This window comes from Ascaphus truei, chromosome 3 (assembly GCF_040206685.1).
Source record: "Ascaphus truei isolate aAscTru1 chromosome 3, aAscTru1.hap1, whole genome shotgun sequence".
In the NCBI taxonomy this organism is placed as follows: domain Eukaryota; kingdom Metazoa; phylum Chordata; class Amphibia; order Anura; family Ascaphidae; genus Ascaphus; species Ascaphus truei.
The window spans coordinates 201,788,280-201,813,868 of NC_134485.1; the positions used below are offsets into that span (position 1 = coordinate 201,788,280).

At 43.9% G+C, this 25,589-nt stretch overlaps 1 protein-coding gene across 1 annotated transcript in view; it reads right to left on the minus strand.

Moving 5' to 3' along the window:
* The window catches only part of GALNT17 (polypeptide N-acetylgalactosaminyltransferase 17), a 682,771-nt gene that overhangs the window by 518,966 nt on the left and 138,216 nt on the right, over positions 1-25,589 (minus strand). The window contains exon 2 of the mRNA XM_075589950.1: positions 717-900. Within this exon, the coding sequence (XP_075446065.1) occupies positions 717-900 (184 nt within the window). The remainder of the gene's footprint in view (positions 1-716; positions 901-25,589) is intronic.

Below are 25,589 nucleotides of genomic sequence, written 5' to 3' on the forward strand. Positions count from 1 at the left end.
CTAAATCTGCCTTTATGTAAGAGACTGGAGCAACAAGTTCAGTTCATATAGTGCCAATGGTGTGTAAAGCTATGAAGTATTCTCACATATAACACATCATTTGGTGTTTAAACAGCAAACAAACTTGAAACAATGCATCAAAATGACTTTGTGTGTTATTTTTCTTAGTACATAACATTAACAACTGTCAACTTAATGCAGTCCATTTCTGTGAGGCCAAAAGTATTTTTTTGAATACTGTATGTTACTTTACATGCTTTTTTCAATATATATTTTTAGGCATCTACCAATTATTGTTTTTTTTTTAGCAGATATCCTACCAACAGATACAAAATAAGACATATATTAACTATACCACCACAGTACTAAGTAATGCAAATGTCTTTTTTGGCACAACATACTGTAGTTTTTTTGTTTTAAGGTACATGCACAGACAGAACAATATGTGATCAGACCTCTGCAGTCTTGAAAGTTTATGCATAAAACAAGATGGTACAGTTGATATTTTGTTCCATTAAAGCTATCACAGCTCACAAAGTATCTTACTCTTTCTCTTGCGCTAATGAAGCTTTAAATGTACTGAGCCTAAACACTTTACGAAATGTAGAAAATTGATGTTAACATCCTAATGTTTTGATTTAGTTTGCTACTTCGAAGCAAATTGTTGTTTGGCACATTGCTATGTCTACAACGTCATCCAAGATAGTGCAACTTACTTAGTGGGTCTATAGTCTGGTATAGACCGATCCAATGAAATTTTCTCACTGAGGTAGGAATTGTAGCCATATTTTTCATGTGGTCCTTTGGCTTTCTCTTCTTCATTGGGAGAAAGTGTAGCTGGAAGTCCACCTTTACCCCGGCCACCATAACCTTCAATAAGCCCAAGGGACTTGGATAAGCCTTCAAAAAAGGTGGGGAGAAAAACAAGTTGAATGAAAAGTTCTCTGTTGTACAATAAATACATGTAAACAAATGACCTTGCTCTTTCAAATTTATCTCAGAATTTATCCCAGTGCCAAAAACATCTGCTTGAAAACCATACTTCAATAAACAGTCTAATTAAAGCAGCAATCTGACTAATCCCTACAGGATGTGATCCAGTGGTGTCCCCGGAGCTGAATCTCACTATTTTCAGTTGTGGGGACCCCTCATTTCCTGAGATTCCTATAGGGGTATTACTGGTTTAAATGGTCTGAGAATTGGCATTTTATTTTCCCTGGAGGGAGATTTAAACCTAGTAACAAGGGTCCCCAGAGCTGATTCAGCTGCTCAGGGACCCCCTAACCACCCGTTAAAAATATGGGGAGGGGGGTAAAAAAGTAGAGGGGATTGCTGCTTTTAGCCTTAATGAGTTGTATTTTGAAATTATTACATACTGTATATATATTTTTCTTCATTAGTTGGTACCAAAAGAAAAACAAGAATATTGAAAAACTATTTACTTTGTATACATTACCAACTAATGTAATGTATATGTGTCTATGCTGTATATATATAAATAGTTATCATGATAACCTGTTGTCAACTCCACTTTCACAAATGCTTCTTGCATGGGATATAATGTAGTTATATTTAGTGGTATTTTGTAGGGAAAGAGGGCCAGACAAAAGCCATTTCTTATAAAAACTACCAGAAATAATTTTACGTTAAATAAACAACTGTGGTTAAAAGAGTATTAATTCATTTCCAGTTAATATCCCATAATCACTGAATAGAATTTCTTGTTGATCCCTAACTCAACAAAAAGGTGCCAAAATTAATTCCTCACCTCCACCCTCCAATATGCCCATTTATATTAATAAAAACATTAATTTTCATGTTGTATTTAATTTCTTTGGACGAGTATAGTAAGCGTACAGAGAGAATTATATCTAGTTTGTCCAAACAAATACAGTTCTGGGTTGCATTGTCATTATCACTCACCCATAACGACACATTTATAGAAACAAAACTAGTAGATAGAGATGTACCACTTTTTCACAAAAGTTTGCAGAAGTGGTGAAATTTGTTGCAGTTTGTGCAGTAACTTTTTACCAAAAAATGGTACGTTTCACCTAAAACAAAATCTGCAAGGTTACATGATAAATGTGCAGGTGACAGTAGCCAAGTGATCTAGGTGTTTTTAATGCTACTTAAAAAAAATCACTGAAAATGGAAACACTTTCACCAAATTCTGGATTTATTTTTTACAAAAAACTTATAGTGAACATTTTGTGAAAATTCACTTTTTCTTAAAAGTGTTATGAAAAAAAAATGGACAAGTTTGCACATACTGGTACTGTACTAGTAGTAGATTACCATTACATTGGCAATTGTTATCTGTTTTAAAGCAGACAATCAGAAATCATGACCCAAAATCCAGACGTTTACCTTAAATTAGAACTAGCTGATACACCCGGCGTTGCCCGTGATGTAATGTTCTGGCTCCCCCATCCTCCCTCCCCACTCCCTTCCCCCCTCTTCACAGCTGTTCAGAGCTGCGCCCCCCTCCCCCCACTGTTCACAGCTCCGATTCCCCCCCCCCTGTTCACAGCTCCGTTCCCCCCCCCCCCTGTTCACAGCTCCGTGCCCCCCATGTGTTTGGCAGCTGAGCTGACTGAGGGGGGAAGTGTGTGTAAGTTAGTCAGTGAGTGTGTCAGTCAGTGAGTGAGTGTGTGTCAGTCAGTCAGTGAGTGTGTGTGTCAGTCAGTGGGCTTCCCCCCCTTCTCTCCTGACTCCCCCCCTCTCTTCTGACTCCCTCTCCCCCCCCTCTCCTGACTCCCTCTGCCCCCTCTCTCCTGACTCCCTCTCCCCCTCTCTCTGACTCCCTCTCCCCCTCTCTCTCCTGACTCCCTCTCCCCCCTCTCTCCTGACTCCCTCTCCCCCCCTCTCTCGTTACTCCCTCTCCCCCCCTATCTCCTGACTCCCTCTCCCCCCTTCTCTCCTGACTCCCACCCTCTCTCCTGACTCCCTCTCCCCCCCTCTCCTGAATCCCTCTCCCCCCCCTCTCCTGACACCCTCTCCCCCCCCTCTCTCCTGACTCCCTCTTCCCCCCCTCTCTCCTGACTCCCTCTCCCCCCTGTGTGTACACAGGGTGTGTGTATAGAGATGGATGAAAGTTACCAAGGGTCTCAAGTGTGTGTGTGTGTACACAGGGTGTGTGTTAATCTGTTTTTATTACATGAAGAAGAATGAAAGTCAAGGGTCTGATGTGTGAGTGTGTGTGTACACAGGGTGTGTGTATAGAGATGGATGAAAGTTACCAAGGGTCTCAGGTGTGAGTGTGTGTATACACAGGGTGTGTGTATAGACAGGGGTGACAGTGTGAGATGGCTGAAACTTACGGGTGTGTGTATAGACAGGAGTGACAGTGTGAGATGGCTGAAACTTACCAAGGACTCCGCAGGGGTTTTCTGGGGGTATGGTGTGTCAGTGAGAGTGTGTGACAGTGAAGTAGGTGTGTGTCAGTGATGTCACTCTACCTTTTGGCCAATGAGAGTCGTGTGGGAGGCATACAGGGACCAATGTCTGTGTGTGTCTATGTGTGTCACAGTGGAGCGTACCTCTTGGCCAATGAGAGTCGTGGGGGGCGGGCGGACACAGGGACCAATCAGATTCACCACATCTACCACCAGACTCACAAGATTCAATTTTATTATATATAGATTGTTATGTGTAGTTTTGACATAATTATTATTATGTACGCACAAAGCAGATCATAGCATACTCTACTGTATATAGCATTTGCCTTATAAATCTGGTACTTGCACTCTGATGGTCCTTATCAGCTATTCTGCCTTCATGTAAAATCAATACAAACATAAATGTGTTGTCTTCAAGATCCATGTAAAAAACTTTGAATGTCTAGAGTTGGGGAATAAAGTGCACTTGCTTTCCAAAGAAACATAGCCTAAAACAGGAGTGCACAAGCTTTCCCTGCTGCGTCCCCCTGCCTGCTTCCCTCCCTGCTCGTGCTCCCCTCCCTTACCTTGTCTCCGGCTCTCGGCATCAAATGATGCTGCAGTGTCATGTGACGTCACACGTGACCCCGCGGTGTCATTTGATGTCGCGTTGCCATGGCGACGCATCACCGAAGACAAGGTAAATGAAGTTGCAGAGGCCTCACATGATCCCCCGGCATTCATTTAAATGCCTTGGGAGAAGAGCATGGGGCCTCTGCAACAGCCGTGCCCCCCATGAAAAATTGTGCGTGCCCCCAGTTTGCGCACCCCTGGCCTAAAACATTGTCAATAATATTACCACATGATATCATATCTTATAACATATTACAGATTTCCTGTACTATTCAAACTAATATTTTCACATTACATATGAGAATACAAAATATAAATCAGAATATAGTGTATCACAATATATTGTCAGAGAATAATAATAATAATAATAACAACTTTATTTCATTTAGTGCTTTTCTCCCAATGAGACTCAAAGCGCTTCACAATTACAGTATAGCGCATGCTACACAGCACAAATTAAATTTTACAGACACAGTCCCTGCCCAGATGAGCTTACTATCTATGTTTTTGGTGCCTGAGACACAGGGAGCTAAAGTGACTTTCACAAAGTCACAAGGAGCCGACACCGGAATTTGAAGCAGGTTCCCCGGATTGAACCTCAGTGTCATTGTTTACAGCCAGTGTCTTTCCTCACTGACTTTGCCACTCCTTTTCTAGATTTCACCCTTAAAGGAGATTTTGATATTCCAGATCTTCAAAATATAATCTGAACGGAAAAGTGCTGATTCTTATCAGTGAGATCCCAATTAAATCTTTGAGACACAGAAGTTAAAAAAAAGGAAGACTGACACCAACTCAGTGAGACGCACATAAAATCAGTGAGAGTTGACATGCCTGTATTGCCAGATTGGCCACCTGGGTCTTATTTTGTGTTGAGCCATACGTAACGTAACATTTGACTCTATAACATCAACCAGAAGGTGAAAGAAGTTGGAACATTGTCTCCTAATTGAAATAAAATATGTGTAACAAAATTATGTACAAATGTTAAATTTACATCTACAGTATGGATGTCAAATGTCAATCAGCATAATATAATATCATTGCTCATAGTTCTCTTCTAAGCACCATTGAAATATTCTTGTATGATAGACGTCATATTATAGCAGATAAAGACATGGAAGACGGTTTTCTTTTATTATTTTTGGATAACAAGATTATCCAAAAATAAGGATAATCTGCCAACATTATTCAAACTTGTGTCATTTACATAAGACTTTTGCTCCGTCAGCAAAGAGAAGCTCAATGATAAACTCAAGAGCTTCCTTTGAATTCTTAGTATATATTTTTTGTACTTGTCACATGCCATACCATAAAAATACATATTTATAGTAACTACTACCAATCCAACACACACACACACACACACACACACACACACACACACACACACACACACACACACACACACACACACACACACACACACACACACACACACACGGAATTCCCAGTTACTATAAATATAGAAGTGCAAATAGCTGAAACACGTGTTCTAAGTCAAACTTCTTTGCGTTTTATATAATGGTAGAATCCACAGAGGAGGGGTGTGGAGCACAGAAAGCGTGGAATATACAGGGATAAGGCACACCCTTATCAGCAAAAGTTTACACACACTGATTGATCAATTGGGCTGCATATATCTGCTGATTCAACAGTATACATCAAACCAGACGGTCAGTGAGACACAAGACTTCACAGTAAGTGGACTCTATTTTTATTTTTTCTGGGATTTACTTCCTATACTAAGTTTTTATTTTTGGACTTTCATCACTCTGATTGCATGTTTTTTTTCCATGTTACACTGATTTAGTTTGTAATCGAAGATATTGTTCTATAAGTGATATTCTACCTGGACTTTAAAAAAAAATATTATTTGGAGATATAACTCTTAAACTCTTATATTATGAGCTATTTATATATTTATAATATATAATATATTTAGGTCCTCCAGCTTCCTACCTTGATAATATCAAACCTCATCCATTTATTTGTTCTGTTGCGCCGAATACTATTTTTCATATATATATATATATATATATATATATATATATATATATATATATATATATATATATATATATATATATATATATATATGTGTATATACTGTATATAAACTCCATAGCTATACCCCTTCACTAAAACACACCCCTACAGTACACTACAAATCAGCCTTCCTAATCCTCCCTCTCTTTCTTTTCCCTCCTTTGAGGCTCACACTGTCTAGCTTTTCTCTCCTCTCCCTGTCCACATGGTGGTCATCTATCACCCACCTACCTCTACTCATTCCCCTTCTGTCTTTCTCTCTCACTTTGAATCCTGGCTCTCTTTATTTTTATCCTCTGACTGCCCTGTTCTTCTCCTTGGGGACATCAACTCCCATATTGATGAACCACTTTCCCTTGGGCTTCCCGCTTTCTCTAACCTCATCTTTTGGCCTTTAACAGTGGACTGCAGCTAGCACCCACAAGGATGGCCGCTACCTAAACCTAGTTTTCACTAAAAACTTTTCTCTGATTTCTCCATTTCCCCCCCGTAATCTCTCTCTGTGTAACAATGCTAGTCTCGATCAGGATGCGACCCGTAGTGCTGAGGTAGGAAGGGGAAAGAACCGACCTGAGCCGAGGGACAGAGTCCTTAGAGAGTAATTAGTCATAGGCCGAAGGTCACGGCTGGCTGTAGAGTTGCATAGTCGGTGTGGATGCAGAGGTCGAGGCTGAAGACGAGGACAGCCGCGCTACGTGAGCCGGGTCTGGTAATGAGGAAGAAAATAGATAAGCACATTGCTTGTACTCAGCACGAAATAGAACTTTGCTCTGCAACTTCCTGATTACAGGGCTGTCCATTTAAAGTAAGTTGCCACGACCAAAAATGGACGATCCTGCCACAGGGGGCAAGCAAGAGCAAAATCCCGGAGCGGGCTCTGAAAACCCAGAACAGATTTTGCCAAACCTCATACTCTGACAATCATCTCATCTCATTTTCCCTCTCTCACTTCTCCCCGTCTCCACCTCCATATACACCTCATTTCTGCAGAGACCTGTGCTCTATTAACCTACCAGCTTTTGATCCAACTTTGCTGCCCCAGACCCTGAAAACCTGGCCAGGAACTACAACTCTGCCCTAGCCTCTTCTCTTGATCTAAATGCCCTGCTTTCTCCCTGCCCTTCTCGCCCTTCTAAACAGAGACCCTGGCTAAATTTCGACACGCACATGCAGCATTCCTGCATTCATTCATCTTAATGACCCTGGAGCAAATCTCACACTCTCACAGACTTCCTTCACTACAAATGTATGCTATCCTGTTTCAACTCTGCAATCTCTTAGGCTAAAGAAACCTACTTTTCTTTACTGATCAACATGCAGACCACCCTCTGCTGCCTGTTCTTCTTCCTCCATCTCACCTCAGAACTTTGCTGACTATTTCAAGGAAAAGGTGGAATCCATACGTTAGGCCATCCCCTCTGTGTCCTCCTTCCATCCTACACCTCTTCCTAAACCTCCTCCTGCATTCCTTGACTCTTTATCCGCTGTCATGGAGGATGATGTATCACTGGTGATCTCTTCTCCCTCTACCATCTGGCCTCTTGACCCCATTCCCTCCCATCTCCTAAAACCTCTTGCTCCTACTATAATCCCTACGCTCATACACATTAAAAATGTGTAAAAACTGCTCCCTCTACTCTGGTACCTTTCCCTCCTCCTTCAAACATGCAACATTTATACCATTACTCAAAAACAGCAAGATTGACCCTGCTTGTATTTCTAACTATCGGCCTGTCTCCCTCCAGCTTTTTGCCTCTAAACTCTTTGAACATTTGAATTCTCCTGCTTTCTCTATTTTCTCACCACCTATTTTCTCCTAAACTCTCAAAAATCTGGTTACCAAACTGCTCATTCCACGGAAACAGCCCTCACTAAAATAACTAATGTCCTACATACTGCCAAAGACAAAGGTCATTACACTTTGCTCATATTACTTGATCTCCCTGCAGCATTTGACACCGTGGACCACCCTCCATACCCTTGATATTCGTAACAAAGCTCTATCCTGGATCTCCTCTTACCTCTCCCATCGTATATTCAGTGTCTCTTTTGCTAACACCTCCTCCTCTATCGATCTCTCTGTGGGGGTAACCCAGTATTCTGTCCTAGGACCTCTTTTCTTTACCCACTCTCTCTAGATGACCTAATCACATCTCTTGGGTTCAAATATCACCTCTATGCTGTTGACACACAATTTTTCTTTTCAATCCCTGACCTTACACCTGCTGTACAGACCAAAGTTTCTGAATTTCTCTCCGCTATATCATATTGGATGGCCCTCCACCAACTTAAACTTAACATGGAAAATGGAGCTCCTCATATTTCTTCCAAACTTGGCCCTACTACCTCCTTCCACGTTACTGTTGGAAGTACTATCATACACCATGTAGCACAATCACACTGCCTAGGGGTCACACTCAACTCCTCTCACATTCAAAAGGTAGCTAAAACCTATCATTTTTTTCCTCTGCAATATTACACCCTTTACTCTGTTGCTCGACTAGTAAAACTCTGACACAGGCCCTCATTCTCTCCCATCTCAATTACTGTAACCTCCTGCTGTCCAGCCTTCCTGTCTCTCACCTGTCTCCCCTACAATCTATCATAAACGGTTCAGCCAGAATCACTCTACTCTATCCTAAATCTGTCTCAGCATCACCCCTGCTGAAATCACTCTCCTGGCTTCCTATCAAATCTGTTTCAGACACTCAATTCTCCTCCTCACTTTTAAAGCTTTAGACTCTTCTTCTCCTCCTTATATCTCAGCCTTTATTTCTCGCTATAAACAATCACAACCCTTGCTTTCTGCTCAAGAATACCTTCTCTCTGCCACCTTTTTTATATAAGGCCCTCTCCTGGCTTAGACCTTTCTTACTGACTGGCCCACACCTCTGGAATGCCCTTCCCCTCAATATCCGACTAGCGCCCTCTCTATCCACATTTAAGACCCACCTTAAAACTCACTTACTTAGTGTCAGGAATCGGCGTTCTCCGCGCTCCCCACACAGTGCACGCTCTCCCCTCAGGGAGTCCCTGGACACACAAAACAATCCTGCCTTACCGGCCTCCGCGGCTCCCCGCCCCTGCCGCCGTCGCTGGATCACTCCCCTTGGCGATTCCTCTGCTCAGCGCTGGGCGCGCCCACGCCATCCTGCGCGCATACCTGCACCATCCACTGGCTCGGTCCACGTGCGTACATGCGTTACGGAGCGCGATCATTCTGCACACTCTTCTTCCCGTCCCCCGGACCTCAGGCTCCGCCCCCGCACACCGTACGGGCATACTCAGGTTACCAACAAGACTCAGCTGGCCTGTTATGCCTGCACCAATCTGCAGTGTCTCCCTGTAGCTCTTCCTGTCCCACCTCTGTTCCTAATTGGACCTCCCTGCTTTATCTAGCTCCTCTCTGCTCTCAGTCTTTGCTCGACATAGTCTCTGTATGGAAGTACTTCTGGATTCTCTCAGTGTCTTCACAGGTTCTGACGTGGCTTGTACGACTACCCCCTCTGGCTCTCGATCTCGGTACTCCTTGGACAACGCTCACTCTGGTAACCCCTTGATCACGGCTTGGACTACGACCTATCTCCGTTCTCCACTCCCTGACCTCGGCAAGGCATTCTTCACTCTATCTCTACAACCGGTACCGGCAAGTATTGTCTACCCTACTACCCCTGGCCTGGCAGCATTTAATACAACACTCCTTTGCTGCAGGTGCGTGTATTACCACTTCCCCCTTCAGCTCAGGGGACGGGTCTGGTCTGTGGGCAGCACCGGTGTAACACTTAGGAAGCATGATTAGCTCCATTGCTGATACTTCACACCTCATACATAAACTGTGGAACCTTGAAGACGCACTTATCAGAATGCCCTCCTTCTGTCTCTGTATGTTCTTCCTACCTACCACTTAGATTGTAAGCTCTTCGGAGCAGGGAGTCCTTTCCTTAAATGTTACTTTTATGTCTGAAGCACGTCTTCTCATTATGTGTTATGTGTTATTTATATGATTGTCACGTGTATTACTGCTGTGAAGCGCTATATACATTAATGACACTATATAAATAAAGACATACATACATATTAAATATCAACCAGTGGAAGGGTGTATCCCTGGAGGGGACGTACAGTGTCTTTGTTGAGGAACAAGACAAACAGGGTTCACATGACACTGTAGAGGTACTCTAACATGTTTCGGGCTCCCAGCCCTTTGTCAAAGCAGTGCACTGCCTGCACGTCCCCTCCAGGGATACACCCTTCAGTATTTATCTTGCAGCTGCACGCTAAATACAGGACTTCTGGCAACATTGCCAAGTGTGAGTACACTTTATTATTTTTCTTCCATGGATGTTATCTAGTCTAGCTCCAGGGGAATGTTATCATGCTTGGGATTACTAGCTGGGGTCCCACTGTTCATTTATTCTGAGCAGTGTGGCCAACCTATGTTGTATTCCCCTTATACTATAGTGCCGACAAGTATTCTAAAACAAACCTGGGGCAATCACCAACAAGACCCTGGTACATGCTGGGTACATGCTGCAACATTCCAGTGACATTTCTGCAGACAGACTAATGGCCCATCGGATTAACAGCGGGGGTCCCTGGCAGTCCCATTCAAACTGCATGGGACTGCCAGGGACCCCTGCTGCGTTAATCCGATGGGCCAATAGTCTGTGCAGAAATGTCACTTAAATATTGCAGCATGTACACAGCATGTGGTAGAAACAAAGGGTGAACTGCGCTCTGATAATCGTGATTAGTGTTATAATGTGAGATTAATGTGATATTAATATAATAAAAACCTGTTACTTAATTGGTGAGGATATGCTGCTATATTCAAGGAATGGCTCCACAGACCAGAGCTATAGATACAAAGACAAAAGAAACAGCGCAAAAAACCTCATAGTATAGTATATAAAATTATATTGTGGTAAAACAGGTGAGTATTGCACGTACATCAAATTCAATAGTTACTAGCAGTACATGTTTTGGACATGTTACCAGTCAGCAACAGATGGTGGGTAAAGATCACCGGATGGCTCCCCTTCTCCTCTCCCGTTTCGTTCAGGATGCCGTGATACAGGGCAGCAGCCCCTCAGCATGAATACAGCAGTCCGATGGAATATAGCTGTCTCTCCACGTGTAAACCGTGGCTGTTTGCGGTAGGAGCAGGCTCTCAGTCACTGGCTTCAGGCGTGCGTCTGCACGTGTGGCGTCTGCTTGCAGCGCGCTTCGGATGACGTCATCAAGCGGCGCCGATCACTCTGCAGTCTCAACCAGCCACAGTAGTTAAATGGCATAGATTGCAGTAACGGGGATGGGGCCAGGTGACAGAAATAGGGTACTGGCACACTGCGAGTAGTATCAGAATGCGCCCTCTTATCCAACGCGTTTCGTACTTCAAAGGTACTTCGTCAGGGATATCGGAGGTCTAGAATGGGGCGCTTCTTATACCAAAACCCTCTCCTGTGATTGGCTGTTTATTTTGAGTCCAGCCTCTCAAACAATTGAGGGAAATTTAAAAGGATAGGGCCCCTAATACATATAACTTTATTAAGAATAGGGGAATCCAATCGATAAATTACTAAAAGTATAAAGAAACAAATATTAAAACCATATCAATGTTAAACAACTCTAAACTAGCATGAATTGAAAGACAGTAGGTATAAGATACGGATATATAATGAAAAAGACAGGTTGACACTTTCACAGAGATAAAATATTATTGCAGAACTAGAACATTATTAAATAACCCGATTCCTTATTGATTGTAAAACTTTAAAACCAATAAAAGTATTTTGTACATTTCTAAATAATTGAAAGTTAATTTAAAATATTTATTTTAAATTTTTTATAAAAAGACTCATAATTTAATATAAAGACCAGACATCAATTTCTTCGTTTAGTCCTAACGGGGACAGTGTTTGTAATTTATAGATCCAAACACTCTCTTGTTTAGAGAGCATTTTGTCTCTATCTCCTCCCCTTCTTCCTGCGGGTACAGTTTGAATGCCAATGTATCTAAGACAACTATCGTCACTATTATGTTTTAACTTAAAGTGTCTGGAGACGCTATGATTCTCTAATCCTAATCTTATATTCCTAGCATGCTCCAGGATTCTTACTCTAAGGTAACGTTTTGTCCGACCAACATATTGGTATCCGCATGGACATTGAAGGAGGTACACTACATATGTCGATTTACAGGATCGACAATCTTTTATTAAAAAACTCTCATTTGTAGTGTGTGAAGAAAATTTCTTCCGTTCCAAACTAAGCATTTTACAAGATTTACATTTGCCACAGCTATAGTTACCGCTAGGTCTGATTGGTAGCCATGAAGTCTCAGATGAGGATATAGTTGGGGGTCCAATATCACTAGGTGCTAAATAGTGTTTGAGACTTTTGGCCCTGCGGTATATAAAGCTAGGCTGTGGAGACAAAGAAGAACCCAGAATGGGGTCATTACACAGGATATTCCAGTTTTTCTTAATAATATTCTGGATTTGTGTGTTAACTGAGTTATACTCTGTAATAAATGGAATTTTGATTTTATCACCCTCAGTGTTCTCGTCTATTTGTTTGAAATCTTTTTTAGAACCTTTTTGTATAAGGAGGGATTCTCTATCCATTTTACAGACCCTCTCCAACGAACTTATTAAAAGTGCTCTATCATATCCACGTTCTATGAATTTATCCATTAAAACGATGGATTGATTTTCAAAGTCAATTTGTTGACTACAGTTGCGTTTAATTCGCATAAATTGACTGACAGGAATATTGTCTATCCAGGACCGTTTGTGGTTACTGGTTGACAATAGAAAACTGTTGGTATCCACCTTTTTAAAAAAGGTTTTCGTGTTAATATATGAACCAGTTTTAGATTCCAAATGGAGATCCAAGAAATCAATTTCATTTGTGTGAGTCTCAGCAGTGAATTTCAGATTGAAATCATTGGAATTGAGATACGATTTAAATTGATCTAAAATCGTCTCATCCCCCTCCCAGATACATAGAACGTCATCGATATATCTCTGCCAACTAATCACATGGATAGCAAATGGATTATTATTCCAAATGAAGAGATCTTCCCATACTCCCATGTAAATGTTGGCGTAGCTAGGGGCAAAGCGTGTCCCCATAGCTGTGCCACACAACTGGATATAATATTGATCCATGAATAGAAAATAGTTGTGTGACAAGATATATTGAATGGCGTCTACAATGAATTCACAGTTGAGGGGATGCAATTCCTCATCTTTCAATAAAGTTTGTTTAATGGCATCAATACCTTTACTATGTGGGATACACGTATATAATGACTGCACGTCAAATGTTGCCCATCTGTAATTTTCTTTCCATATTTTAGGTTTTAATGAATTAAGAACGGCAGTTGTATCCTTAACATAGGAGGGCAAAATCTTTACATATTTTTGCAAAAAATAGTCCACATATTGGGACAGATTTGCCGTCAGGGAATTGATGCCAGAAATTATCGGTCTGCCAGGTGGATTTTGTAAACTTTTATGAATTTTAGGCAGATGATAATAAACTGGAACTCTTGGGAACTCAACACAAAGAAATTGATATTCTCGTTTTGTGATTACTGTGGACTCCACGGCTTCATCTAATAGAGCTTTTAAATCTGATAAAAAGTCATTGGTAGGATTTTTAGACAACTTGCCATAGTAAATCGAATCGTTTAAAATTCGAAATGCCTCTGTTTCATAGTCTTGTTCTAGTTCTGCAATAATATTTTATCTCTGTGAAAGTGTCAACCTGTCTTTTTCATTATATATCCGTATCTTATACCTACTGTCTTTCAATTCATGCTAGTTTAGAGTTGTTTAACATTGATATGGTTTTAATATTTGTTTCTTTATACTTTTAGTAATTTATCGATTGGATTCCCCTATTCTTAATAAAGTTATATGTATTAGGGGCCCTATCCTTTTAAATTTCCCTCAATTGTTTGAGAGGCTGGACTCAAAATAAACAGCCAATCACAGGAGAGGGTTTTGGTATAAGAAGCGCCCCATTCTAGACCTCCGATATCCCTGACGAAGTACCTTTGAAGTACGAAACGCGTTGGATAAGAGGGCGCATTCTGATACTACTCGCAGTGTGCCAGTACCCTATTTCTGTCACCTGGCCCCATCCCCGTTACTGCAATCTATGCCATTTAACTACTGTGGCTGGTTGAGACTGCAGAGTGATCGGCGCCGCTTGATGACGTCATCCGAAGCGCGCTGCAAGCAGACGCCACACGTGCAGACGCACGCCTGAAGCCAGTGACTGAGAGCCTGCTCCTACCGCAAACAGCCACGGTTTACACGTGGAGAGACAGCTATATTCCATCGGACTGCTGTATTCATGCTGAGGGGCTGCTGCCCTGTATCACGGCATCCTGAACGAAACGGGAGAGGAGAAGGGGAGCCATCCGGTGATCTTTACCCACCATCTGTTGCTGACTGGTAACATGTCCAAAACATGTACTGCTAGTAACTATTGAATTTGATGTACGTGCAATACTCACCTGTTTTACCACAATATAATTTTATATACTATACTATGAGGTTTTTTGCGCTGTTTCTTTTGTCTTTGTACACAGCATGTACCTGAGTCATGTTGGTGATATCCCCAGATTTGCCCCAGAATTTTAAGGCAAGTTTAAGGCAAGTTTTAGAATACTATTCGGCGCACCTACTGTATACCTCCCCATTATAGGAGTATTATTTGACTACATCTGCTAGCAAGTCATTATTGGATTATTGCCTGTGTTGATGAGGAAAGCGATATGAATTATTGGATTTATTACTGGACTAAGTGATACATGCATTTTCTCTGAGCACAGAGCTTGTCTCTAATATTGCTTAACTTGAATATAGTTTGCCTATTAAAAATATACTGTAGCATGCAAGTATACACGATAGCAGTGTTGAGATATTTCCCCCTATGAATTTATCACGTCTTATTTATTATTTGTATAATTAACAATGAAATAATCATTCTTAGAGATCATCCCTGTCTCGTTATTTTAGACAACATTAAATCCTCCCAGTATTACACATACACAGTCATTTTATTAAATTAATTATCTTTTTTGCAGCGTACTGTATATGCAAATTCAATTATTCCCCCTAGAAGTTGTTGTAACTCTTTTAATATTGATGTTTTCTTCCGATGTTGTGTGAAGGTTAGTGTTTTTGTAAAGAGGTTATAATTATATAACAAGAAACTTTGACTGCTCACTGATACTCACTTATTCATCCCATTAAATAATGTCTGTGCCTTTGATTAAAATAATGTAATTGTTAATTTCTCAATCATTTTCTCAAATGGTCACTGGCCTTAGTAGCTTTACATCACGGAAAGTAATTGTGTAGCATTATACAACATAAATCAGATTTTTTTAAAGTAATATCATGGATGGCACATAAACAGATGTACCATCTATTGTGCCATGATTTTGACTGTGCCAGTAAGGCTGCATTGCGGCTAAAGATCTCGCGGCCCAGAGGACAGCAAGCTGCCCAGAAGGATTAACTCTGCAGGGTTCTATGCTTCTAAATCGGACCCTGCAGTGTTAATCTTTTTGGGCTCTCTGCACAGAGGGATTTCCGCTATTCACCTGTCAGATGAGCTGTGCAGCCATGTCCTGCACTGTCTGCTGCCGCCTCTGCCTGATGTCTGGATCTGTGTCTCCGCTCGCTGAAGGCAAGAAATAAAGGCTGTATTTCCCTTCCCTGGATGATGTAGATGCCACTATATGGGGCTCTACATCATGATAGCGAGGCTATATGGCCATATTTGATCATCTACATAATCAAATATGACATATAGCCTCCCCTCATTAAGTAGAGCCCCATATAAGGGCATCTACATCACCCAGGGGGAGGGAAATACAACCTGCATATCTTACCTTCAGTGAGCGGAGACATGGATCCAGACATGAGTCAGAGGCGGCTGCAGACAGTGCCGGACACAGCTGCGTATGTCATCTGAAAGGTTAGTAGCGGTATTCCCTCCCTGTGGGATGGCCCATCAAGCAAAGGATTAAGGCTGCGGTCTCCCATTCAAATGCATGGAACCCCACTGCGATATCATTCTGGGCTGCAAGACTTGCTGTCCTTGTATCCGCTGATGGGTCACATTTTTCTCGGCGACCGCAAGGACCGTAAATCTGGCTATATTTGTATTTAAGAGGGGTGGTGGGTCACAGAGGTGGCCTAAAAGATTCCTATTTGCACTCGCTAGACCAGTTAGTTAGGCTAGGAAAAATTCAATCCTTGGAGATAGCTCCATAGCCATACATGTACAATTATAAAATCACATTTATTAAACATATATACAAAAGACTAAATGTCTAAAATTCCACTATGTGGTTTCTGGAAACACAGAGAGAGCACCGGGGTAGTGCAGTGTTGCTATGAGAGTGATTCAAATTGTGGGAGACTGTTGTTTAGTATACTGTCGTATTGGTTCTGCTGATGTTCCCATCATAATCCCATATTAGTATCATAAAGGTATATAACCTGTATAGTGGGTTGGGATCACAGCGTGGGAGGGTTACTAGGTAGTTATGGCTAATGGCCGTGTAAGGTGGGGCTATGTATTTCAGGGTAACGTCCCTATATGTCAGGTAATGTCTAGTATGAATAGTTTAGGGACCCCTATATACTGTCCCTCTACCTTCCTAGAGTCAGGTGCCTGGTGTGCCTGATGTATGCGCCCCACTAGGCAAAACCGATAGTAGTCTGGGCGTCACTACATATAGTATGGCTCCGTTTTTAGTTAAGAAGCCAGTGCTGTTATTGGTGCTGTCTAAATGCATTTTTTGTATTAAAACTCTTTTGAGACTCTAGAATGATTAGTTCAGAATTTCTTAAATTTTTTTGATATTTTTTATTATTATTATCTTTTATTTAAATGGTGCCAACATATGCAGCAGCGCAGTACAATGTGGGAGGCAGGACAATAACATTGTATTACAAAAAAGTAGATATATTGTAACCCCCCTTTGGGTTACTAAAGGTATAGAAGGGGTTAATGTCTGGGGAGTTGTTGCAAAGCAATGACCTTTACAATGTTGTTGCAATTCAGCCAATTGCATGTAAGCCGCACTCCTATTCTGGAAAGTGCTCACCCCTGTTTGGCCCAGCCCAACCACTCCCAGGTAACTATGGTGACCCGTGAGGTCACCAGGTGGTATAAAGATGGAGGTATAGGGTGTTGGGCCCCAGACCCCAGGAGGACCCATCAGGAGGACTCCCAGAGAAACATTAGGGGGTCTCAATATGTATGCGTAATGGTGATTCCCCCGCTCTCTGGGAGATTCCGCCATAACACGGTGTGGTGTGGTACATACCTGCTGGCTTACAGTAGATCTAAGTCTCCTGTGGTGTTGTGGAGGAGAACAGGACAGACTTCTGAGGTAGTAACTGATTCTTTCTCACAGTGACAGTGCCTCCATCTCTAGCAGGCCCCAGGGATGTGGGGACAATCCCTGCAGGAGTACCTACTTCCCCTCCCGCTGATAGATTGTAGTCTCAGACAGAAAGATATCTTTGAACGGGATCACTTTATTTCGTACACTGGCAGATGGAACAGCATACACAGCATACTTCACTTTGTGGTGCTTCACCCACAGGATGTACCCTGGATCTCCACTCCAGGCCAAGGGGCCCTGAAGCAGTCCTTGCTCTTCCCTTACTCCCTGGTGGAGTAAGGGGTATTTATTTATTTATAAAAATGTTTTACCAGGAAGTGATGCATTGAGAGTTACCACTCATTTTCAAGTATGTCCTGGACATAGTTAATATGACAAATAATACATGGTTAAAAATACAGTTACATAAATGAACAGGGTATACATTATATACAATACATTGCATGCACAGTTAGAGAGGATGTATATTATAGCTTATGTAACAGTTGCAGACCAGATTAAAATGTGAGACAGCCTTAGTTTTGAAAGAACTTAAACTGGTGGTGGATGTGAGAGTCTCCGGTAGGTTGTTCCAGTTTTGGGGTGCACGGTAAGAGAAGGAGGAGCGGCCGGATACTTTGTTGAGCCTTGGGACTATGAACAGTCTTTTGGAGTCTGATCTCAGATGATAAGTGCTGCATGTGGTAGGGGTGATGAGCTTGTTCAGATAGATGGGTAGCTTGTCCAGAAAGTATTTGAAGGCAAAACAGAACTTTGAACTTTGCGCCTAGACTCGAGTGATGACCGATCTAGTTCTTTGAGCATTTCGCAGTGATGTGTGTTGTTGTTGCATTGGAGAACGAAATGACAAATTGAATTCTAGAGGGTGTCAAGTTTGCTAAGGTGGGTTTGGGGTGCCGAGCCATATACTATATCTCCATAGTCTATAATTGGCATTAGCATCTGCTGTGCGATATGTTTTCTGACCAGCAGGCTTAGGGAGGATTTGTTCCTGTAAAGTATACCTAGTTTGGTATAGGTTTTGGATGTCAGGGTATCAATGTGCATTCCGAATGTTAAGTGGAAGTCAAATATGCCCAGGTATTTAAAACTAGTAACAGGAGTTAGGGTGGTGTTAGCGTTGGTTCTAATCAGGAGCTCAGTCACTGGAAGCTTTAAATATTTAGTCTTGGTCTCAAATACCATTGTTACAGTCTTTTCAGTGTTTAAAAACAGTTTGGTCTCCCACCCACTCCCCTAGGGGAGGGAATACAGATTGGCAGAGCCCTGCACAATTATTAGGATAGACCAGCCTCTCTCAAGGAGGTAGAGGCACCAGGACTTACTGCCAGGGTGGGCAGACTTAGTAGCCAGGGAAACCAGCCTGCCTACATATGTATGTAGCCTTATGTCTAATAAGTGTTTAACTCTGTGTTTAATTACAGTATGTGAGATCACTTTTATTGTTTTGATAGATAGGGAAAGTGCCCCTGAGTATTTAGGGCTCTGTGACGATATGATTGGAATTCCATAGCAATACACAGGTTCACAGAGTGGGATCCCTAAACCAGGGTCCCCCAGAACTTTCACTAGCAAGGTTTCTCCAAGGCAAACTTTGGAAGTAGTAAACACACCAGGTCACAAAAGAGGACAGCTGGGGTCTTGTATTAATGAGAGGGAGATGGGAACCCTGATAGAATCACATCCCCATGCAGATGTTCTAGAAAAGTGCTTGCAGAGGACTCCAGGATATTAGAAGTTATGGAGATTTATATTTCTTTTTGACTATGTACAAGACAAGAGTGATGTAAGCCATGTGTGCCTCTGTAAGGAATCCGCTCCTCGGTTTACTGTTTGCCTTAACTTGCAGACCTGTGCAGTCCTGGAACACTTTCCCGGATATTTACTGCAGCCTGGATTCACTCACCAAAGCAATACTGCCACACACCCCTTCTGCCATTAGTTCTCTGACCTTTAAGTACTGCTTTCCCACAATGCTCCCTGCCGAGCATAGTCCTTCCTGGATGTCCCTGTGTTCTGCCATAAGCCTTGTCTTGTCTGTCGCCTTGGTTCCTGAGACCGGCTGCTAGTGTCACGCAGCGGTCTGTTCCTGTGCTGAAGCGGAGTACTCTCCTTGTTGTCTTCAGCTCCCTGGTTCCTGTGACCGGCTGCTAGTCTCATGCAGCGGTCAGTTCCTGTTTCCTGTGCTGAAGCTGAGTACTCTCCTTGTTACTTCAGCTCCTTGTTTCCTGTGACCGGCTGCTATATTCACGCAGCGGTCTGTTCCTGTCGCCTGTGCTGAAGCGGAGGTTTCCCCTGCGTCTTCAGCCTCCTGGTTTCCTGCACTGAAGCGGAGGTTTCCCCTGCGTCTTCAGCCTCCTGGTTTCCTGCACTGAAGCGGAGGTTTCCCTGTGTATCTTCAGCTTCCTGGTTCCTGAGGCCTACTCTTTCCCTAATCTAGAGAGGCTGTGTCCTGGTTCCTGCGTTGAAACGGAGGTTTCCCCAGCCCGCTCAGGACTCTTGCGCTGAAGCATTGGTTTACCAGTGCAGCTAGGCGGTGTGCTACTCTGGTCTGTCTACCACCTCCTGAGACCAGTACCATGGGCCATGGTCGCCGCACACGCAGAAGCCACTCCCGCACTCCTAAGCTGAAGCGGGGCTCTCCTGACTACCTGTTGCCGAACTCCTGCTTGAACAACGTTTACCCTGATGTCTCCAGTCCTGACCCTGGCGTGTCCACCGACGATGCTGTCTTCTCCTATCCTGATCCTGCTACGTACGACTATGAACTGCGCAATCAGGATCCGCCTGCGCGGTCTAAGGTCGGTGCTTTTACAACCCCACCTCAGCCACACGGTCCGACCCAGGTTTGTGGCGAGCACAGCCGTGACAGTATGCTCGGCCCCACAAACTCGGACCGCCCTGTGGTGAGGGTTGGTAAGTTTCTGTCTGAAATCCTGTCCCGGCCTGTAGACCAGTTCCAGTTTGAAAACCAGTATCTGTGCGAAATACTACCCCTGATTGAAGAACAGATTATGTATGAAGGTTTAACCCCGTTGCAAAGACAATGCCGTAACGATCTCATTATTAAGGCTTACTGCCTCAAGGACTTAAAACAGTCTCTGGCCGCTTGTGTTTGCTCCCCTGGTTCCCCTTTAACCTGGGATAATGTGAATCCTATCAAACTTGCCAACGCCCAAGATATACTCTTTACCTTGGCCTTATCATTGGACATTCCCGTAGTACAACAGGACCCTCTCTTCATGTTGGTTCATGCTCAAGACACACTCCGTGTACTTTCCCAGACTTTGGACATTTGCATAAAGGAACAGGACCCTCTCCTCGTCATCTACGCTGCCGCTTGGCAGTCCACCTGTGCTGCCAGTCCTGTCGCTAAACCTGGGGACGTATTTCCCTCTCCAGGAAATGACCAAACTGACCCACTATCACTGCCCCCTAACGTAGAAGCTGCCACGGTCCCTAGCCCTGATTGTACACCCGGGTACTCTGACACCAATGATACGTCTACGTTAACCCCTGCTGATCAGTCCTGTGAGGTTCCCCTGGAATATACGTATATTTCTCTAGCCAACACTAAGGCTCTAGTATCCGAGAACAAGTCCCTTTGTCCCTCTATTCCTAACTCTGAATCTCCCTTTTCAACCCTTGAAGTTTTTCCTGCTTTAACCCCTGCTAGGCAGTTCTGTATGCCTTCCATGTCAGAGAACGAATCCCTCCTACCTCCACGTACTCATTTTGAATTTCTAAGTTCTGTTCCCAGGGTCATTCCTGTATTAACCCCTGTGGGGCAGCTCTCTGAGTCCCCTTTGGTAACCCCCTGTTCTCCGCCAGCCATGGTCACGTCCCTAGCTTCAGAGGAAAAATCCCTTGTCTCACATATTACAGAGGAAAAACTCTCTATGTTCTACTCTCTGGTACTGTCTGCATTAACTCCTGTAAATTCTTGCTGCCTCCAAGCTAATGCCTTCGTTCTGGCCTCAGAGAATGTGTCCCCAAGTCCCACAGCAGAGGTTGCATTAAATGACTTCCCCAAGGTTGCTGAATCCTTAGTTAGTTTTTGCTATAAAACCCCTGCTTCAGCTCAAGTCTCAGCTGCTGCGCCCCCTGAAACTTCGGCTAAAGTTCTGTTAAATGTATTCAGTTACCAAGTTTTTCCCTAAGCTTGGTCGCAGAGTTCCCATTCCCGGGTACTTCGCTGAACCAGTCTGTCACCCAGAGAGCGATGATCCCTGCTTAAGCACATAGTCCCCACATCGTGGAATCTGCAGTCATTTCTGGTTTCCCAGACACTCCTTACCAAATACCCACTTCTGAGACCAGTACAGTTATGATTACCCCCCGTGTACTGTCTGTGTTCTCCCCTTCTCAAAGCTTAGGGTTAAAACCGTACAGTGGTCAGTATGCCCCTCCTGGGGTTCATGTGGTGTTCCCAGGAAGGTTTGCTGACACACTGTTTTTACTAAAAAGCGACGTTTTTTCATATGTGCTAGCTAGAAGCCTGCACACAGTTTCCCCTCTCTCTGAAATTTGCCTTGCCGGCCCTGATACTCGGAGAAGTAAAAACCTCCCTTCAGATTCAGAATCTCTTTCTATAGAGGTCATCCTTGCTGTTAGTTCCCCTGATTTCTCTGCCCATGCAAACCCTCCAGGGATCAGCATATCTGTTGTTACCCCCTTAGTACAGTCTGAGACCACCCTGCATATATTACAAGTCCTGGTGTTTAAATCTGAGCTATTTAGTTTTACTGTCCTTGCTAAACCTCAGTCCCTCAGCACTGCAGCTAAACGTGCTCCAGCAACCGTTGGGTTACTCGGGGTAAAAATTAAAATTCCTGTCTTAAAGGGTACTTTCTCACACATGTCCAGCAAACATAGAACCTCAGTGATTGATTCTAAGTCACTTATCACTATATCTGATTTTCTCACTAGTCAAACCCTGACACCCTCACCACTGGCTAGGAGTCCCGTTATCAGAATTTTTGCACTAGTAAACACGCCTAAGTCTGTTTTTGTCATGACAAGCACCCCTGTTGTTAGGGCCCTTGCAGTTTTGGATAAGACTCCTTTTACTTCAAAGGTTTCTGCTATTGTGAGTTTCCACGGTTCCAACTTACCGCTTATTGTCTCTTTAACTCCCATCATTTATCTCCCATTACCAGTCACTGATTCCCAGGCACCAGCTCCTGACCCCTGCTTTGCGAGATGTTTCTGTTATGGATTCCGAGCCTCCAGCTCCGGAGTCAATTCCTTTACTCGCTGCTGTCTTTGTAGTCTCTCAGGTCCCTGTCACTGAAGTACAGACTTCAGCTTCTGAGGTTAGCTCCCCTCCCTCCGCTACCCTTGCTCTGCCTGATTCTCAAGTTTCTGATATTAAAGCCCCAAAGCCTATTCCTACTCCCCAGACAATACTATCTCCCACTGAGGGTTCCCCAGTATTTGGGAGCTCCACTGCTGAGTGCTTCTCTGCCTCTGTGAAACCATGTTTTTTCCCCTCGGAACTTTCTGTTGGCCCTGTTATTTCCTTTGAGTTGGAAATACTCTGTTCGTATCCCAAGATTTCGGTCTCTATGTCTGGTTTACTGCTTGCCCTGTCACCTTCCATACCAATACTGAGAAATGCTCCCACCCTCCATATACCCTCGCTGACCACTACCTGGGAGACCTCTGGAGGAGAAGTCCCTCTCAAATTCCTACATGCAGAGGTCAGCCAAGACTTTGTCTGTCCCGAAGGTCATCCTGGTATATTCGATCAACTATCAAGGCCGCTTATCCTAAATTCTGGTCCCATTACTATAAACTGGGTTCCCAGTGGGGGTTCTTCTGCCGTTTCTGCTCCGGAACCCTCTGGTTCTTCACAGCCTTGGATTCCCAAGCCATTTTGCGGGGCGAGCCATGTACCAATGATATCTCTACCACCACTCTCATATCCTAGAACAGTACTCACCAAGGAACTACTCGTTTACGGATCCCCTTTCCGCCTAAAAAACTTTAGGAACAACTCGATGTCCCCGAGACCCATGGATGGCCCTGTCAGGCTGCAGTTCTCTCCGGGGGGTGGGCATACACAAAGGAGTGACCACGAGTCTCTGGACCATGACTCTAACACCAATCCTAGACAGTTCAGGAACAACTCCTGGTCCCCCAACTCTATGAGTGGTCTTGTTCGCCCGGAGGTCTCACGTGAAGAGGGGGGTACTGTAAGGAATCCGCTCCTCGGTTTACTGTTTGCCTTAACTTGCAGACATGTGCAGTCCTGGAACACTTTCCCGGATATTTACTGCAGCCTGGATTCACTCACCAAAGCAATACTGCCACACACCCCTTCTGCCATTGGTTCTCTGACCTTTAAGTACTACTTTCCCACAATGCTCCCTGCCGAGCATAGTCCTTCCTGGATGTCCCTGTGTTCTGCCATAAGCCTTGTCTTGTCTGTCGCCTTGGTTCCTGAGACCGGCTGCTAGTGTCACGCAGCGGTCTGTTCCTGTGCTGAAGCGGAGTACTCTCCTTGTTGTCTTCAGCTACCTGGTTCCTGTGACCGGCTGCTAGTCTCATGCAGCGGTCAGTTCCTGTTTCCTGTGCTGAAGCTGAGTACTCTCCTTGTTACTTCAGCTCCTTGTTTCCTGTGACCGGCTGCTATATTCACGCAGCGGTCTGTTCCTGTCGCCTGTGCTGAAGCGGAGGTTTCCCCTGCGTCTTCAGCCTCCTGGTTTCCTGCACTGAAGCGGAGGTTTCCCCTGCGTCTTCAGCCTCCTGGTTTCCTGCACTGAAGCGGAGGTTTCCCTGTGTATCTTCAGCTTCCTGGTTCCTGGGGCCTACTCTTTCCCTAATCTAGAGAGGCCGTGTCCTGGTTCCTGCGTTGAAACGGAGGATTCCCCAGCCCGCTCAGGACTCTTGTGCTGAAGCATTGGTTTACCAGTGCAGCTAGGCGGTATGCTACTCTGGTCTGTCTACCACCTCCTGAGACCAGTACCATGGGCCATGGTCGCCGCACACGCAGAAGCCACTCCCGCACTCCTAAGCTGAAGCGGGGCTCTCCTGACTACCTGTTGCCGAACTCCTGCTTGAACAACGTTTACCCTGATGTCTCCAGTCCTGACCCTGGCGTGTCCACCGACGATGCTGTCTTCTCCTATCCTGATCCTGCTACGTACGACTATGAACTGCGCAATCCGGATCCGCCTGCGCGGTGTAAGGTCGGTGCTTTTACAACCCCACCTCAGCCACGCGGTCCGACCCAGGTTTGTGGCGAGCACAGCCGTGACAGCCTCCCTGTGAAAATTATGGACTCCAGAGAACAGAATGTAAGGGGTAAAAGTCTGTCCTGTCAATAAAGCCGGTCCTGTTTGCATAAACGTTCCTGGTGCCTTTTATTACCACCCTGAGCGCTTACACTACCAGCCAGCCAAATGCCAGTACCCTGAGATGTAAAGAGAGTACAGTATGTGGCACCACATCTGCACTACCTCACAGTAACACTCCTTAGGAGCCGGACAAGGAGGTGTTACAATATGTTAAGACAAACTGAGACAATAAGAAGGAGGTCCCTTCCCCAAGGAGCTTAAAATCTAGAACTCCTGATGAAACCTTGGAAAGGTGAAACATGCTGAGTGCGACTAATAACGAGGTAGCAGGAGGATACACTCATTGTCATATGCCTGTTTACCACTCCACCTCTCACATCGTCCGGGGATTCCTTCCAGAGACCCGAGGTTGATCCGTGACGTAGGAGGAACATACACGTAGAGGAATCTGCTTAACTACCTCTCCGCCTCCAGTCTCACTCGGGGATTCCATCCGGACATGTGAGGACGGACAACTCACACCATACAGACCGCGGGAGTTTGAAGCTGTTGGCGTGAATCCTATGATTCTAAATGCTTGATTGTATCTTACAAAATGTGAGTGTATTCCACCATTGATATCTTAAAGATAAAGTTTTATAAGTCTGCGCTATCTCCTGTCTTTCTGCTTTACCCTCCCAAAGGTCCCAGTCCATGTGCATATGCATGTGTATATCTCGGTAAAGCTGATATTAAAAGGCAAAGATACCTTTACGTACACGTCTGTACTAAGAAATTTGTAAG